The sequence below is a fragment of the Genypterus blacodes genome, unplaced genomic scaffold, assembly GCF_046128005.1.
Source record: "Genypterus blacodes isolate CSIRO-AG114 ecotype Tasmania unplaced genomic scaffold, CSIRO-AGI_Gbla_v1 ptg000052l_1, whole genome shotgun sequence".
Classification (NCBI taxonomy): Eukaryota; Metazoa; Chordata; class Actinopteri; order Ophidiiformes; family Ophidiidae; genus Genypterus; species Genypterus blacodes.
The window spans coordinates 947,211-965,000 of NW_027466864.1; the positions used below are offsets into that span (position 1 = coordinate 947,211).

At 44.9% G+C, this 17,790-nt stretch overlaps 1 protein-coding gene across 1 annotated transcript in view; it reads right to left on the reverse strand.

Moving 5' to 3' along the window:
* Positions 1-411: 411 nt before the first annotated feature.
* Positions 412-17,790, reverse strand: part of me1 (malic enzyme 1, NADP(+)-dependent, cytosolic) — a 67,970-nt gene continuing 50,591 nt past the window's right edge. The window contains exons 5-14 of the mRNA XM_076150583.1: positions 17,157-17,318; positions 10,922-11,025; positions 2,973-3,082; positions 2,610-2,707; positions 2,362-2,475; positions 2,162-2,267; positions 1,746-1,888; positions 1,465-1,638; positions 1,213-1,311; positions 412-1,091 (exon numbers count right to left, since the gene is read on the reverse strand). Coding sequence (XP_076006698.1) covers positions 924-1,091; positions 1,213-1,311; positions 1,465-1,638; positions 1,746-1,888; positions 2,162-2,267; positions 2,362-2,475; positions 2,610-2,707; positions 2,973-3,082; positions 10,922-11,025; positions 17,157-17,318 — 1,278 coding nt within the window. The 3' untranslated portion in view covers positions 412-923. The remainder of the gene's footprint in view (positions 1,092-1,212; positions 1,312-1,464; positions 1,639-1,745; positions 1,889-2,161; positions 2,268-2,361; positions 2,476-2,609; positions 2,708-2,972; positions 3,083-10,921; positions 11,026-17,156; positions 17,319-17,790) is intronic.

Below are 17,790 nucleotides of genomic sequence, written 5' to 3' on the forward strand. Positions count from 1 at the left end.
CGCAATCTCTATCTATCTATCTATCTATTACTCTCAATCAACCTCCTCGTTAGTATAGTAGACAGTATCTCCGCCTGTCACAAGGGAGACCGTGGTTCGATTCCCTGACAGATGTAACTATAAAGTATCTTATCTTATCTGTATTAAGGTAAACAATGACTAAGGTTGGCCTCTTGATGGAGCCAAATGACCACATGATTGATACAAGTGTACTCACCATGTGAATGACTCCAGGTGGTGCAAACTAGGGGACAGGGGTGTTGTTTCTAAAGATTTGGGACTTAAACAAGTAAAACATTATTTTCTACACATTCAGTCTTGCATTAATGATTAATAAGGAACAGCAACAACACACACGTGGGTCAGACAGGAGAAGATCTGTCGCACACAAACTGCACTGAGGCTACAATATTTCTGCCACATCTTTATTACAAAGTCTCTTATAGATACAATATGTCCAACACCCACTGCATCCTTGGGCTTTGCCAGTACAAAACACAGTGAAGTGTAAAGCTGAGGTTGACAGATGTAACAGACATGGCAAAAAATAATCTCTCTTGCTTGTCAGTGAGTTTTTTCATATTTATTACACTCCCAAAATAATTCCCTCTTGGAGTACAATTAAAGGTAACCTGTGCAGGATTTTGCATAAATATATAATTGTAAAATGTGATGCAATAACAGTAACTATTAGTATTGCATTTGAAAATATCTGTATATTGCTTCATGCCATAACATTTCTATAGCAAGTAGCAATGCTGGTAGCAGGATTGGTTCTTAAAAACGTTTCACTTACTGTCAATCATTTCAGTAATATATCAGTGAGAAAATACTACACACAAGACGTTGATAAGCTTTTTTTGTACGTCAGTAGTCATTTTTCAGCCCTATTCAGTGCATTATGTGCAATAAGGTCCCTTATGTTAAAGTTTGCACGACTGGACGGACATGCTGTTCTCCGGCCAGGGGTATGAGTCCACAACAAACTCGTCGTAGTCGGTGCTGTAGGTGAGCGAGCGCACCAGTGCCTCTTTGTCGGCGGGTTCTGGAAGCAGAGTAGCCAGTTTCTGATTATAGGCACACTCTATGACCTGTAACGCACAAGGTTTGGACAGTTACGTCATCAGCTCCAACTTGTGTGTGTGTAATCTGTGTGTGTATAAGTAACGCTGGACTCAAAGCGACATGAGCTACATCTACTAATCTGTTTACCTTGACTGCCAGTGTGATGGAGACTTCCCTGATGGTGTTGAGAGGAGGATACAAGCGTCCCTCTGCCAGGTCTTTCTCTGTCACCAGATGAGCAAGAGCCTGAAGAAGGACTATAGATGAGCGACTGCAGATGTGAGGAAAATCTGCATACTATTCATCCAAATGTTGCATTCATTGACCTTTATGCAATTATGTAATCGATGCGAGCAGCGGGTGTGTGTTTGTGTGGGCGAGTGTGTGCGTAAGTGTTACTTCTGCCGCAGTGAGGAAGATTTCATCAGTAACATGTCGGGCGTGGCAAGCGGTGACCCCCAAGCCCACGCCAGGGAAGATGTACGCGTTGTTTCCCTGTCCGGGGTGGAACGTCCTCCCATCAGGCAGCGTCACGGGGTCAAACGGACTGCCACTGGCAAAGATGCCCCGTCCCTGCAGCACACACACACACACACACACACACACACGTGTGGTAATAGATGAAGACATAGGTCTGCAATGAGCAAGACATCCATCCATGGTTACATAAGAGTCCGTACCTCAGTGAGTGTGTAACACTGCTCAGCTGTGCATTCGGCTTTGCTGGTGGGGTTGCTGAGGGCGAAGATGATGGGGTGTTTGTTAAAGGAAGCCATGTGCCTGATGATCTGCTCGGAGAAGGCTCCTGGAACCGCTGCCACGCCTGAGAGAGAAAGACTTCAGTCAACACAAAGTTCCATCTGAAGTTAATCCAACTGTTTGACTTTTCGTTTTCACTCTAAACCTTTTTTCAAGGTTAAAGGTTGACGCCTAAATTGCCCTGAAAGCTACATTTTGTGTGGTCCTTTCCTTCTGTAACATGGGATGGAAGTGCTTGGACACTTTCTTACACTAAAAGCATTTCAATGGTGTAAAAGTGAGAATATGAACATGGAAGTTTGCACACTGTGTTCCCTTTAATGCTTTTTTGTTTTACCAATGATGGCTGTGGGTTTGAGGTCCAGCACCGCCTCCTCCAGTTTATTCATCTGTGGATGCTCATGAGCAAACGGCTCCTTCTCATGAGTCAGGTGGTCTCGACCCTTCATGGTACATGGGAGGAGATGTTTCATACACCGCGGTAGATACAGAAATAACAGAATATTACAATGAATGTGTCGTTCACGTCCAAGACACCTTGACGATGAGACCCTTGGAGTCAACCATCCAGATCTTCTTCAAACACGCCTCTTTAGCCAGTCCCTCCTTCTGCATGGCCATGGCGATCAGGTCAGCAATTCCCATCGCCGCCTGAGAGGAAGGCCAGATAGTTGAGGGAGCGAAGAGAGAGAGGAGTTACTTTCATGACACCTCCATGAGAGAGAGAACCCATGAGAGCAAACCACAGTGTGCATCATGAATACAGGTGTTGTTGTTACACTTACCTCCCCTGCACCTTGGAACAAAATGGTGTGATCGCACATTTTGCTTTTGGTGATGCGGAGAGCAGCCAGGAGTCCAGCCACTGCAACTGCAGCCGTACCTGAGGTTAGAGTAGAAACACTTCAACACAAATTAACCTCACCAGCTTTCCCTCAAATGATCTGTGGCGCTGATGGGGTCGTCATGAATGGATTAAATGATGGCCCACAGTCTGGCACTCTCAACCAACACCTGATGGTCATGACCTCTCAGCTAAATACAGACATAAAGGCAAAATGGTGGAAACTGCGATGTTACATTAAATTAGTAAGAGGGAGAAAGATAAAAATGTGTGTGTGTGTGTGAGTGTGTGTGTGCTCAGTTACCTTGAATGTCATCGTTGAAGGTGCAGTATTTATTGCGATATTTGCTCAGCAGTCGGAAAGCATTAACATTGGCAAAGTCCTCAAACTGAATGAGACAGTCCATTCCATACCTGGAGACACACACAAAAAACACACACGAACATGTAGGTTGCTGTATCTTTAAGAAGGTGACTTTTTATTCCAACACATTGACCGTATAGAATGATTGTAGCTACTAGTTACTAGATTGTAACCTGTAGCATTTAGTAACAGTATTTTTTCCCTTTTATCTGCACTGGAAAGCAGATAGACACAAATTAAAGCATCATAAAAGAATGTTGTAAAAAGAGTAAAACGAGGTCAACACTTTCTATCCATCATTTTAATTTTGCTCTCTTTCTACTTTCATTACTTTATTCTTCCCCTCTCTCGGTAACACCCTGCCCCTCCTCCATCAGTTGACCTTTAGGGGTCAGGCCTGAGGGGGGCGCTCTCCCACTGCACTACAGGACACAGGGGCAGAGATGGATGGATGGATCATACACATAATAACAGCAAAGCATGGAATTCAGCTGTGTTAATAGCGAAGATGACCCTCATTAAAACAATAACAATAACAAACATGATACCTGAGGTTTAACTAATGTCACTGACCTTGTGTTTCATGTAACTGAGGATGAGCGTTGTCAAGCTGACACACACCTGTTGCCTGATTTTACGACGTCACCTAACTATGAGCGTCAGTGAGGCAGGTCGACCCTCCACAAAGAGGCGGAACTACAAAACCGCCAAATGTGAAGGAAAAGAACACAAGGCCCACCCAGACTCCCTGTAAACCGGTCGAGGTCCATTTTTTACAAGACGCAGGTCAGAGCAGCTCACACACACACACAGCTACATAGGAGCCTAGAGCGGCTGACCAGAACATCATATACAACCAAACTACACACGGTATTATGAGTCCGTAAATTGGATTTGCAGAGTTTTCGTGACTTTCAGCAGATGGAAGGTTTGCACATCTGTAGCATAACATTCCATCTACAAAGCAAAATCTGGAACAATGTACATTTCCAAACAACTTAAAAGCCTTAAATGTTTATTCTTTTAAGCAGAAGGATTCTATGTATAAGACATGATGCATTTAGTTTGAACATTCTGCCAAGCACAGTACAACACACATGCTTGACTGATAAGTTCTGAAACTATGGCTCTGCGGTTTCGGTTTCAAAATAATCTCCATCCAATTCCAAATACTTCCTGACATGACATCATCATCTCAGGCCAAACTTTGGTCATGTTGGGGATGAGGTGAGAGTGGGGTTAAGTTATAGTTACTGAAAGAAAGGCTCATTCTAATCTATTTGTTGTGTGTCGGGCTCAAAATTGATCAATCAGAGCTTTCACTTACTGTACATTTGTTCGCACTGCTGCAGGTCAGATAAGGTTAATCAACTATGATGAGATGTAAAGTGTGTTTTTAAGTGCAAAGTATAGATATATGGGATACTTAAGCTGATATTGAAGGCCCTTTGTATGATGTGACTTTGCAGGCTCTATTAAATCCAAGCTCCTCCCATTAGAAACAATGGGAGGAAAGGGCGAGGTCGGCAGAAATCTGCGTTCAAAAACACCAGCGCTCGAGTTTCAGTGAGCGAGGAAATTGGGGTTCAGGCCAAGCAAACAGAGCGAGCACCCCCTCCCCCCTCCAAACACCTGCAGCCCTGTCCGTCAAACAAGCACCCGGGCGAGCTGACGAGGGGACAGATGTTTTAAATCCCTCTTCATCATATTTGTTTTTCACAGTTTCGGTTGACTGCTGCTTTGCCTTTGAACTCCCTCACCTCATAGAAGATTCCTCTTACGCTGCCCACTTAGAGAGGCTGCTAAAGCGCTTAAATCTTCACTGGCGGCACGGGCGAAGTGGCGGAAACGGAAGCGGAAGATGAACGGAGGACGTGAAGCGACTGCCATAAAACTTTAAAGGCGCAAATGAGCTCTCTATTGCTGCATTAGTGTTTATGATTCTTCTGCCAAACTGCGAGACAACGATGTTAGCGCGTTGACTGACAGGCCGGGTGACTTTCAGCCAGCACGGCAGCAGCACTGAGTGAAGAAATGTGTTTCCCATCAAGCGCTGAGGCGAAATACGGCAGTGTGAGCCTGCGAGGAGGCCGAGGAATGAGGCCAAGAAGGGAGCCGTAAACTTTTCACTGCGTCGGGCCTTTGGGAGACGCGACGCAGGCGACAGGACTGTGCTGGATGTCGCTCTGCTCCTCGGCCCATCGCAGCGCCCTCTAGTGTGGGCTGGTGAGACTGTAACAGTGAAGAGGTCAAATGAGTTCAGGCAGAAAGAGGCTGGTCATGTCGACGGCACAAAGAGCTGAATTGGGAATATTTCACTGAAAGAAACAAGTACATCATAATTGAGGTACTTGTACTTTGCGTGACCGTTTCCATTCCGTGTTACTTTCTATTTCTGCTCCACCAAATGTCAGCTGTAAGTACTACTTTGTAGATTGAGACTACAGACTTTTCTGTAGTTAAAGAGTTTGTTTGAAGCGTGTGACCTTTCAACTGGCACGCTGGATGAAAACGTTGGAATGAGAGTGCAGATTATTCTAATTTCACAATTGCAGAATTTTCAATCAACTTGGACACGGTTGTTCACACTGTCAGCAAAATAAACAGAAAGAAGAAAAACACTTTCTCTAAACTACTTAAAGCGATTTAGTGCAAAACTCTTGACTCTTTACACATTCACTTTGGATTCTTGAGTGCAAATTACTATTTCACTGAATACTGGAACTGCAAGGAAGGGAGTGTTGCTCCTTTCCAGAAATGCAATTTAAAAATAAACATTACAAAGTAATGTGATCTTTTAGAAATGGAGCAGATATTTCCATATCAAAATGAGCCCAGAGAAAAGCTCAGAGTCCTGACATGGACCTGAGAGTGACTGAGCTGTGAACAGATGCATATTTATGGCCGCCCGCTGACCATAAACTACAGAGTGACTGTTTGTGGTTGTGGTTGTGGAACAGAAGAAAGAAAGGAACATGGCTCCAATGAAGAAAGCTCTGCTCCTTGGCCTCAGCCAATAAAGATAGGGGGAGTTTTTTCCGACAAAGCACGAGCTTCTGTGTGTTTTGCCAGGAACAAAGCTCCTCTTTGGAGACCATTTGTGTTCATGGCCCCTATTCCTCCACAAGTCTGTTGTCTTGCCCTGACAACCTACTGAATGCAACTGCAAAATCCCACAATGCACCTTTTTTGCCAGCTGGAAACAAACTGGACAAAGAGGCTGTATTTGCTTTTGTATCTAAAATGGAAAGTGTCGAGGGGTAGAAACCTAAGCGAATCGGGACACACCCAAAGATTTTGAGGAATATTCCTAAAGAGCCTGTGGGAAACGTTTGAATCTCCCAACGATGGAGAGGAAAGGAAAAGGAGCCAGGGAGATGGATGGGCAGTAAAATGTGTTGAAAGGGTCGCTGCTCGGCTCGGCATCAGGCCTTAGCGTGATGAGAACTCTATGGTGACGTGAAGACATGATGGCTGTTTGGGAAAATCCCACTGTCCTCCCCTGCTGTCTTCATTTGGCGGTGGGGATCACTTTCCATCTTCTTGTCTCGTGTTTTGGCAACAGCGTCTGTCCACAGAGCTCAGAGACTTGAGGGATGCCTGGCTGGGAAACACTTCTGTCACTGGGATGAGAGAACGGGAAACATCCACCCCACACCTGCTAAAGGATGTAACACGGCAACATCACACACCACTGAGTCTGTCATGGACGCTCAGCTCGACCGACCGGAACACATGAGCCACTTCAAAAACCGTCACTGTCGAAATGGTGATCCGACCCAGCATGCATTGTGGTTCATCTCAAAGCTCTCTAAAATGTGATAGATGCACACACACACACGACCATCCGTTCATTCATTCAGGGTTCAGGATCAACCTAACTGCTCTGTAGTGGACACATGGTAACACACTTAAGGTTCCTTTATGTGTATGAGACAGATTGTCCTCATGGCCTCAGAGGGGAAATACACCATTTGTTATTTCCCCTCATTTTTTATTGTATAATATAGTGTGGAACGATCCTAACAGAGAGACAAACTAATAGATCCTGAACCACCGGGGACGCTTTATTTGTCAGTCCTTTGTGTTTGAGAAGCTGCAATGCAAACTTGAGGGCATTAAAGCCACCTCTTCTCACTCAGTGTGTCCAGCGATGATGCGGCACAGGGAGAGCAGGAGTGTGTCAGTCTGACTTTTCTGCATTTCTTCTTTTCAAAATGAAGACAAATAGAATCATGGAAATCTGTATGATGTCATTGTGCAATCGCTCATCCTATCCTAAGACACCTGCTTGTTATTAGATGATTGCATTTGAGAATAGAAGTCTTAGAGATTTCATGCTATGCGAAAAGTAAAGTGATCATTCATTCTGTAATCCAATCTTTTAGTCGTGCATATGAACAAAGATGTTTTGTACATAATTGATTTGAACAGGACTGGATTGGAAAAAAGCAAACAACCGGTCATGCAGATGAGACGCTGATCTGCCTCCCCCCTCCCCTCGTCCCCCGTCCCCCCTCCTGCTGTGGGAGCGTTTAAACCGTCTCACGGATGCCACCAGAACAACAAAGATCTCCTTTGTCTTATACGTTTTTACTCCACCGTGATTTACGACTCGCCCTCCATAATACAGAAAGAAGTGGAATGCAAGAGGAGAAACACTTAGGCATTGTTTCTGGACTGCACGCACACCGTTTCCTGATCCGTCCTGCTAACCCGCCCCGTGTCTTGAGTATAAATGCTCCTGACGTTATTATTAATGTCTGATACTACAAGAAAGAGCACGAGACCTGAGATGACATGTGGAGAACCACTCAGACGTTCGGTGTTACGTCTGGGTCAATCTGTGGGACGGCCCGGCTAATGAGTGACCCAGCTCCTGCACCCAACCTCATCTGGCTTCATCAGAGACTTGGTGAAATCTGAACCGGGGCAGAGGATCTCCAGCTAGTAGGAAGTGGGTGGAAGCCATATATGCTGACAAGAAGCAAAAAGGGGGGGAAGATGAAGTGACCCCTTTAGTTGAAATGCATTGAGAGGCAAAGAGAACCGCTGCAAAAAAAAAGGTCACGGACAAGGCTGCTCTGTCCAAACACAGCTGTCGGACCTGCGTGCATATGTGTGTGTTTGTGTACACACACGGGCTGTGTGTTAGTGCTGTCCCTACAGGGCTTTGGAGGCCTGCTCCCTCTTAATAAATCCCCAGCCCCCTCTCACTCTCTCATCTCTCAGCACACATTATTTCCCAAATCCCCGAGCCGTCATTAAAGACAGAAACGCAGTCTGCATTCTTTCTCCTTTCTTCTGTTGCTCCTTCCACCCATTCCTCCGACCGGTTTGTCTGTGTGTTCCGTGTTCTCTCAGTGCCAAGAATCTAGAGAGAGCTGACGGCCCCTTCTGTTTATGCAACTACACCAAATTCTTTGACTGTTGCATCTATTTGTCTGATTTCTATATTATATTTAAGGCAGGATTCTGGAGGTGATGGTGACTGAAATGACTCCAGTCCAGACTGATCCTAAGGACTCTCATGCATTGCACCTGTTAGGGCAGGACAAGTTACACCAACACCAGACTGTGTGTATACCTTAGAATTACAGGGAAATGCTGGAGTGTCTTCAATAAAAATATATGACACAAAAAATAATTATATGGATCAGACTCCCATCATCACTGTACTCAGGGAGCTGCAGAGGTCTAATCAGCCAGAAGTGAAAACACCTGTGTCTGTGTGTGTGTGTCTGTGTGTGTGTGTGTGTGTGTGTGTGTGTGTGTGTGTGTGTGCAGGGGCCATTATGCAGCTATGGTTTTAATTTCCTTTTAGTGATGCATTGCAAAAACTAAAAGCATTTCCCGATCTCTCACTTTCTCTCTGGTGAACCGGGGGAACATTTCACTAAAAACTCTAAAAACACTGAAAGAGGGTAACCAGCCTCTGAGCCATGAATAGACCAACAAAAGGCACCAATGAAGTAAATGTGACCCCGCCGTTCCCCTGAGAGCAAAGGAACGGGGGCCAGGCATTTAAAAAAGCTTCAAACCCGTTGCTGAGCTTTGTTTTTCAACCTCATAAATTTATTATCTATGGGAGTCATGAGATTAGGAGGTAAATTCCAGACTGGCTCGTGACAAAAGCAGCAGGCGACACCTGTGGATCATTAACAAGAGGAGATCCTTGACTTAATAATGGGGAGCTGGCTTCCAATCAAACATGTGCTCGCATCATTATCCCCTCTTCACGTAAGGAGCAAAAGAACTATTTATTTTTAAACGGTGGACTCAAAAGGCCTTGAGAGTTTTGTTTACTGGTGATGAGTCAACCTTGGAATATAATGAAGCCAGTGGGTTGAAATTACCTGCATTTTCCTTTCATTTCTTAGAAGACTAAATATGAATATTACTTTAAAGACTGAAGAACTGTAATCATTCATTCAATCTCCGAGACCATAATTAGTCGTTTTCTGCCAATCCGGCTTCTTTGGGGGAAAAGGCATCACCGTTCCCTGTAGTTCAGAAGCTACCCGGTTATTAGAGAGTCGGGGCTTCCTGATGCCAGCTGGAGGGGGCCCAGACCCACGCTTTCAACCCTGCGGGCTCTCCTCTCCTCGGGCTAGGACGAGGCTTAAGCAGGCCCATGTGCTGTGGCTGCTGCGATGGCTCTGTGGTAAAAGAGGGGACGCAAGAGAGACACACAGGCACGACGCGAGTAAAAGAGTAAACAAATAAAGTAAGAAGCTCTGGGGGCAGATCTCGCTTACTTCCAAGCTCAGGAGAAGAGAGAGACGAGATAAGATCAGCAGGGAGACGCGAGCCAAATGAGTGATGGCACGGAACGGTAAACATTTTGTTCCCCGCTGTGTGTCCAAGCTAAACAAGCCGGGACTAAACCCCCACATTGCGATACACTGGGTGAATTAGCTGAGGCAGGGGTTAGGATGACAACATTACATCATCAACTCTGTGAGAGAATTAAAGCGAGAGGTTTATGCTTACAGTGCGGCCAGATACTTTTCCCTGGACTGAGAGCACTGAAGTCAACACAGAAGAGCTGCTCCCAACACAAACCAGTTGCTCCTGTGCCTCTGTATTCCTTTAACAGGCTGTGTTTACGTGCCTGCATATTCCCTTTGTACCTAAGTGCATCCGTGAGCTTGTGCTTCTTAAAACAAATTTAGACTCGCAACAACCAAAGAATCTCTCATCCTAGCAACATGAAACTTGGAAAAAGCATCTCAGACATTATTAAAGGTGCTCAAGAGTACAGACACATTTGTCCTACATCCCTTTTCTGGCTCATCTCTGCCTCTAATATTACCAATATTATCCTTATTATCTCCCTCCTCTTCCTCTGAACGGCTTGTTAGCTTCAGCCATCTGCTTATTGAGAATCCCGCCAATGAAATCAATAACCCCTACAGTTCTCAAGGATGTCTGAGCACTTTTCAGTAAGTTCAAATGTTGCCATGTTACAACAACTTCAGCCAGCAAGCAGTTTGCGACTTGACAGCGCTTAGCAACCAAAGCTGAAGTTTAAAAAAAAAAGGTAAAAGTGAATCACTGCAGGCTCAAGAACCAAACCCACAGGCTCTTTGTGGCAGGGCAGCGTTTGAGCATGAAAACACATATTAGATTTGGGATTTAAAATATGAATAATCGAACATGACACATGAAGCTATAATTGCATGGATCTTGTAAATATTTATTCCATGCAAGACAACACTAATCGTAAATCCTGAGCCCGTGGTTATAGAGCGTCTCTCTCTGTATTATCACTCCTTTTTGTGCGTCACTCTTAATATTCAGACGTACTGAGTGATGATGAACTGAAATGTGTCTTCTAAGAGTTCCACATGCATGTATATTCAGGTTCAAACAGGATGCGTGAGTACCTTTCTGACACAGCCTTGGTAAATTCATCCAGCAGATCGTCGTAGGCCTGACCGCGCACTCGCTTATGCCTCAGTCCAATGTACAGAGGATCCTTCAGCAGACCCTGCACACACACACACACACAGAAGAGGAGGGAGAGGAGGTGAAGCTGATGAGGAGTGAGTGAGAGAATGCCTTATTCTCCTTTCATATGTCCGCCAACGTTTGGTGGATCGCAAGAGGAAACGGGACAATTCTGATCTCCGCTTCCAATATGGTGACATCATTAAACTACATACAGCACATTCATGATGGACAATCTGTCTGGCCTCTGCTTATTAGAAACAGAAACCAACAGGAAGAGGGAGGTCTAACGTTATAACACTGATCTTTATAGTTTTATACAGACATTATATATTCAAAGGATGCCGTTGTTCGCAGAATAGACATGAATATAGATGTGTCACTGTGAGTCAGCATGTGGTTTGGCAGGTGAGGACACACACACACACACACACACACACACTGAGTGACTATACTGACTGTAAGCCAAAGGAGCATTTGCATGTTCCAGTTGGAGCACACCAATGTATAGTTTGGCAGTTTTTCAGATTTCAGTCTAATCAGGTTGTGTGATCCTGGCTTTGCTTGGATTAGAATTGTATCAAGGTGCTCATTAGCATAAGCACCGAACTGCATGGATGACCTATTTCATACCTGTCAAGTTTCTACAAAGTCAGCTAATGAAGAGCTAATGCGTTATGTAAGATTAAAGACATCAATGTTAGAAACTGTAAAGAAGGACAAACCTTTTTCTCTAAATCATTTGCAGAGAAAGAGACTAATGGAATGTACCGGGTGAAGAATGTGCAAAAGTGCGATTTTATTTCTTCAAGTAGATGTGAGGCATTTTGCTAAAGGATACTTTGGCAGGTGGCTGTGAAGGTCATTGATGGGTCAGGTCTGAATGGAAGTAAGGTACAAGGTCTACACTATTGCAATACGCAAGAATAATGATACGTTAAATTGCTGTCTGCTGCACCCTGGAACCCTTTTTGGACCATGAATGCGTCTGGTGGTCACTTCTTATAATAAAGAATTCAGAATAAAAGCGGTGTCTCAGAAACGACTCAATTGCTGCACAAAAAACAGTAATAAGTGGGACCATAACAGTAAATTACAGACCTTGTGTGAAATGTAGCACTTTTATTTTTAAAGGTAGAAAGTTTGCTGCGACTCAAGCTCAGTTCAATTCAGTGTATATTTTTCCTATTATTACCATGCAGACGTTTAGACTTAAGATACCACTTCTGCTGCTTTGTCTCCACCTGGATGGGCAGAGAGTATAAAACTATATGTAACCATTCTAAGAAAATAAAGAAATGAGACAGACACATGCTACCTGAGGCCTTTCTTTCCCCCCTCATAACCTTTTGTCTGAGGTCTGATGTCTTCTGGTCAGAGGTCTGATACTGTTTGGCCTGATAACTGTAGGGTTTTGTTCCATCTCACACAGAGCACAGACCTCATTCACACAGAAAAGGTCAGCGCTCATTCATTTGACTCCACATTCACCCGACCCCCGAGGGGCAGCGCGGTGCAATGACGTCACAACGTCTCGAGTGGAAATGTGTTCCTGTAGTGCAGCAGAGGAACTCAAAGAATGCACCGGATCAAAGAATCCTCAGCTTTCTGTCGCCCTGTTTACATTCTTTCAATAGAATAATTAAGAAGAGAGGAGAGACGTAGGCACACACACACACACCTGTGTCTCTGCAGGCCTGGGACTTTTTCACGCTGTAATATGAACCATGTGTGTGAGCCCACGTCGTTGGAAAAATTCCTCCTTTCATTTCACACACACACTATCTGCAGATCCGTCTCTGTGTAGAACAACCGCTCAGACTGTCGAGCTTTTCAACGCTTTTATCGTGATTTCAATCCCTTCACACCCGGCCAATCACATCAATGTAACATTCAAATACAGAATTTATGTTCGCTTACTAATCTATGATCCATTAATCAAAGCCAATTCTACTGAAATGGCTGCTTTGCTGGACATATTAGACAAAGTACATTAACCGCAAAGTCCATCAAAGACGACGGAAAAGTGGAAAAACGCTGATTTTCCTGTCTCTCCTCTCTGCTGTGACTGAGCTGCAAAAGATGAAGGAGTTAACGGTGGCGAACTTTGACCTTTACGCTGTATTTTGAAGGATGATAGGGACACGGCGGAGATGTGAGAATTAAGAGCATTAAGTTCTCGGGAAGGGGTGTGTGTGTGTGTGTGTGTGTGTGTGTGTGTGTGTGTGTGTGTGTGTGTGTGTGTGATGCGATAAGTGGAAGTGGACGCCAGCCAGCAGTGATAGATTGCTTACAGACGTTCCTGTGGCCTTATGGGACATATTTTATGGGCCCTTTGACTTGGTCCACATGCTTGACATAACACGGTTCTGTCTTTGCAATCAACCAGCCGCTTTTTATGACATGATACTATCAGCGGCGGAAAAGTAATTGAGTACAAATCGTTACTTCAGTGTTTACATCCTGAGAGACTTGGTACTTTTTACTCCAGTATGCCAGCAGGGTAACAGATGCTCCATCCCTTCTCTCTCTCTTCTTCCCTTATGTCTGTTTTGTCTCTATTCATTTGTTTCTTTCATTCTTTACCAAAATTCTGTTCTTCCCTTGTGTGATCTTACATTTGAGTGCATTTAACTGATAAAATCTGTTTGGTTTTGCGCAAGTAAACATCTGAATTAGGTTTTTGGTTCTTCTTCTTTGACTAGCAGTGTTGTTTATTGTTCATTTATATGATTTTGTGACTTTCCAGGCAAAATATTACACACATGCTGTATCTCTTGTGTTTAGAAGAACTCTGATAGAACCTAATGGAAGCTAAAGGAAGCTAAAGGAGCCCTAACCAGCGTCCTCCTTCCGTTCCAACCACCCAGACGAGTCATTGGTTATAATAAAAGAAAAAGAAAAAATTATATATACAGTATTACCCTCAATTTGTTCTCCTCAGCACACTCTGACATTCAAAAACATTCCGATTCCAAATGGGTGGAGAGCTGATCCGGAGTGTTGCTATGCCTCATTGGGACAGGCGACCTTTACTTCCCTCAGATTTTGGTGATGGATAATTACAGGGTGCCACTCAGATGGACGCGGCTTGGAGAGCGGCGGCAGCCACCTTTCTCTTTCGTGGCAGGGTCAAGAGTCGCCACGACCGAGAACAGCTCCCAATGTTTACAAAGCGACATTTATTTGAAGCGGACGAGTCATTTCCTGGCGAGCGTTTCGGCAGACGGTAATTGTGCAGGAGGCGGCCGAGTTCAGCGCTAACCCAAACAAGCACATGTTCATACGCTGCTATGGTAATCGGGGATCAAGAATCGCGTTCTGGGCCTCTGCCGCTGACGTGTCCTGTTTTCAACTACGGTATGATGGCGAGATACACAACTTGCTCCGTTTTCTACTTTACAGCCGTGCGCACTGAGTGAAAACAGGTCATTTTAGGTGCTGTTTGACTGCTGGCTAGGTTTGCCTTAACAGGTGTGTTACACATTCACGTCAGCTGTCTTTATGTGGGAGATTATCTACTGTTGATTGGCTAAGATGTCTGTCTTGTCTCCATTTCCTTTCTGTTCTTTCAGTGGTGAAGGAAAGTGAACACAAATGTGAATGAACTTGCGGTGGTGTGAACCCAAAATAAAAAGCAGATTTGAGCCGTTTTAGGACACTAAAGGACACCCAGGGGCTGTTGGAAAAAGCAGAGTGTGTGTTTGTGTGTGTGAGTGTGAGTGTTTGTTGCTCTCGTTGCAGAGACATCCATGTTTTTTGTGTGTAAGTTTAAATGAGATAAGAGAGGCAGAGAGGCTGGTTCTCACACATTACACAGCTATTACATTCCTCTGCACGTCCTGTATGTCAAGCAGACATTTCACAGGCACTGAGTTTCCTGACAGCGGGGAGTAAAATGTATGAAAAATGAATCACAGCAATTAATTTCTATACGTCAAAAGGGCAAAAAGACACTTCCAGAAACAGCCAGAATTAGATGAAATGAAATGTCCTCTCCTCCAGATCTCTAATCTGTATTGGAAAATATGTCTGTCCCTTTGCTCCATTCAAACTGAAAGAACAAATATAATCCTTTAATAACAGTCATTTTAACAATTTACTATAGCTACCACGACCTCATAGCGTCCCAACCATCTGCTCCCATCAAGCCCTCAAAGTCGGGCCTGCAGAGTGAAAGGAAGCAGACTAGCATGCTGCCCTATGAGAAGTCAGTCCAGAAGACATCCACATGGCACAAAACACACACACACACACCCACACACACACACCCCAAACACACACACAGCCAGTCCATTTAGCCCATTACATCTCATTTAGCCTGTCATCTCTTTAGAATAACAGAAAAATGGAAACGTCGGCCACAGCCAAGCAGCCTCCAGTCAAATCCCTGTAATAGTTACTTATTTTAATTTTGAGATAACCAGCAGATACACAATAATGGAGATGTGTTATGGTACAATAAGAGTTAAATATGAAAAGTGCTACTGCTATGGCCACTGACTGATCATTAGTGTGTCCTGCAACCATGCACACAGACACACACACAGACACACCAACACAAATACTCCAACAATGTTTTTTCTTTGGCAGCAGAGCGAGGACAGAGACAAACTAAAGGTCAAAGAATCCAGGAGAGCCTGTTAAAGTTGTGTTGCGATGCCCATAAATGTCTCTAACTGCTGCTGTTGTGTGCACCTTCCTGTGCATCTGCTCTCCACAGGCGTATCATCACAGGAGTCGGCTCAATATGGAGAAGTGAAGCGGACGGGAAGATGCCAGCACAGGAAGAGGTCAGAAGGTAACTATGTAGCTTTGTGCGGAGAAGGAGCCAAGCTTGAGGATCTGGCAGGATGAGAGACCGTATAACTCTCCATAACACCAGATCCACTCCACAAACCAAAGCGGTAATGCAATATGTTTTAACTGCTTTCTCAGGAGGCAACATTTTATTACAAAGGAAGAGATTTCTGCTGTGACCTTGCGGATTTCAATGAAGTGTAAATTAAGTAAGCGTTGAGGGACGGAGTGAAATCTAAAGCCGTCCAGGGTGTTTCTCCTCATTCTTTTGCCTCTGTCCACTTTAATCAGAATTCCAGGTCCTCTCTGTTATTTGCATTACTTGCGCGGGGTTTATTTGCAAATTCATCTAACCTCAGCACAATCCCCCCGTCTCAGCCCCGACACACCCGGGGACATTCCCTCCAGGTCGAAGAGACCGAGTCATCGCAAGAGATCCAGCCGTTGGAAAACAGATGATGAAGGGGGGCAGCTCCTGACAGGCGTCGCTCAGCTGTGTCGGACGGGCGGGGGCGCCTGAGGCGGGCGACGCCCTTGGCCCAGATTGAGATGACACTGACAAAACGCAGTTAAACAAAGCCTATTCTTAGTCAGACGCCGGGAGATTATCTTTTAGGGAGGCTCTGCCAGAGCAAACAGAGAGCATAGGTGGGTAACTGCAGCTCTGTTGGCTGGGCCGTGGCACGCTGGCAGTGGGGAGAGGTGCTTTCCCAGTTGGCAGCCATGAATGGAGCTACTTACCTCAATTATATTAAGGGTGTTTCCTGGCTACAGAATTATGAGACTGTTATTTCGCCTTTTCTCTGGAATTTCTAGAGGACCTTGAACTCGTCTTACCTGCCCAAAGTGGATATATAGTATTTCCATGTTGGCGTGTACATTTGTTTGAGTGTTATTATTAGTGTTAGTGTTGAGTCTGGGGCAGGAGGGCAGTGAGGCAGGGATGCGACCTCATGTTTCATGATTCCTCCCTGTCCCATTAACACTGAGCCCGCTGAGATCTCATTTTCCCACAAATATCCGTCAGACCAAGATGCCCGCGGTGCACATCACATCCAAAGATGTAAGTAAGCGCTCCTTTTATTAGTCTCCTGTTCCCAGAGGCACAGCAGTAAAATGGGCAACAATTGATAGAGACCAGAGTTGGCAACGGCTCCGGCATATTGAGTTATAAAAAATAAAAGAAGCCAAAGAATATGCAGAATGAGATGCAGAGTTCAACATGAAGCAACGGCAAAGAAACAAATCAGCCAAAACAAATGTCCACTCACAAAAAGCCATGTGATGTGTGGACCAACCAGGAGTGGAAAAAGATGAATTTCACCTTGGAGGTCTTGCCTAGGAAAACAACCAATCAGAATGTGGTCTCACCTCGTTGTCTGTGCCCACGTCCAGCATGACGGGCAGGCACTGCTGTGGCGGCACGCCTCCGCACGCTGTGTACAGGGCCAGCTTGCCCACCGGGATGCCCATCCCGTAGCAGCCCAGGTCTCCCAGCCCCAGGATCCTCTCCCCGTCTGTCACACACACAGCCTGGGAATCATCACAACCAGTTAGTCGACACGTCAACAACCAAAAGCAAGCATGTTTCAATTTGTGTTGTCATGGCATTGTGTTGTCGGCGGAAATAAAAGCAATGACACACAAAGTTACAGTTTACAGTTGTGTGCTTCAGTGTTTTATTAAGTGAAAATACTTCCTTCACCAAAACAAGCGCACCCCGCCACCCACCACCACCATCACCACCGTGTGTTTTTCCTCAGTGTAATCCAGGCCCTCCTACACACTCCTGGCATTCCACTCACTAGCCCGTTTACTCATTAAGCAATAAAGTTCCCCTGGGCAGATTCCACTGCCTGAAACAAACCAATTGTGTAATATCTAATATATGTTTGATATCCAGTGTTCCCCACACACTGGCGTTTCTTTTTCCATCATCGCCCTGACGCAGATGAATCTGGCACAGGGAGCTTTACAAGCCAGGTTCCTTCCACCATCTGAGTGG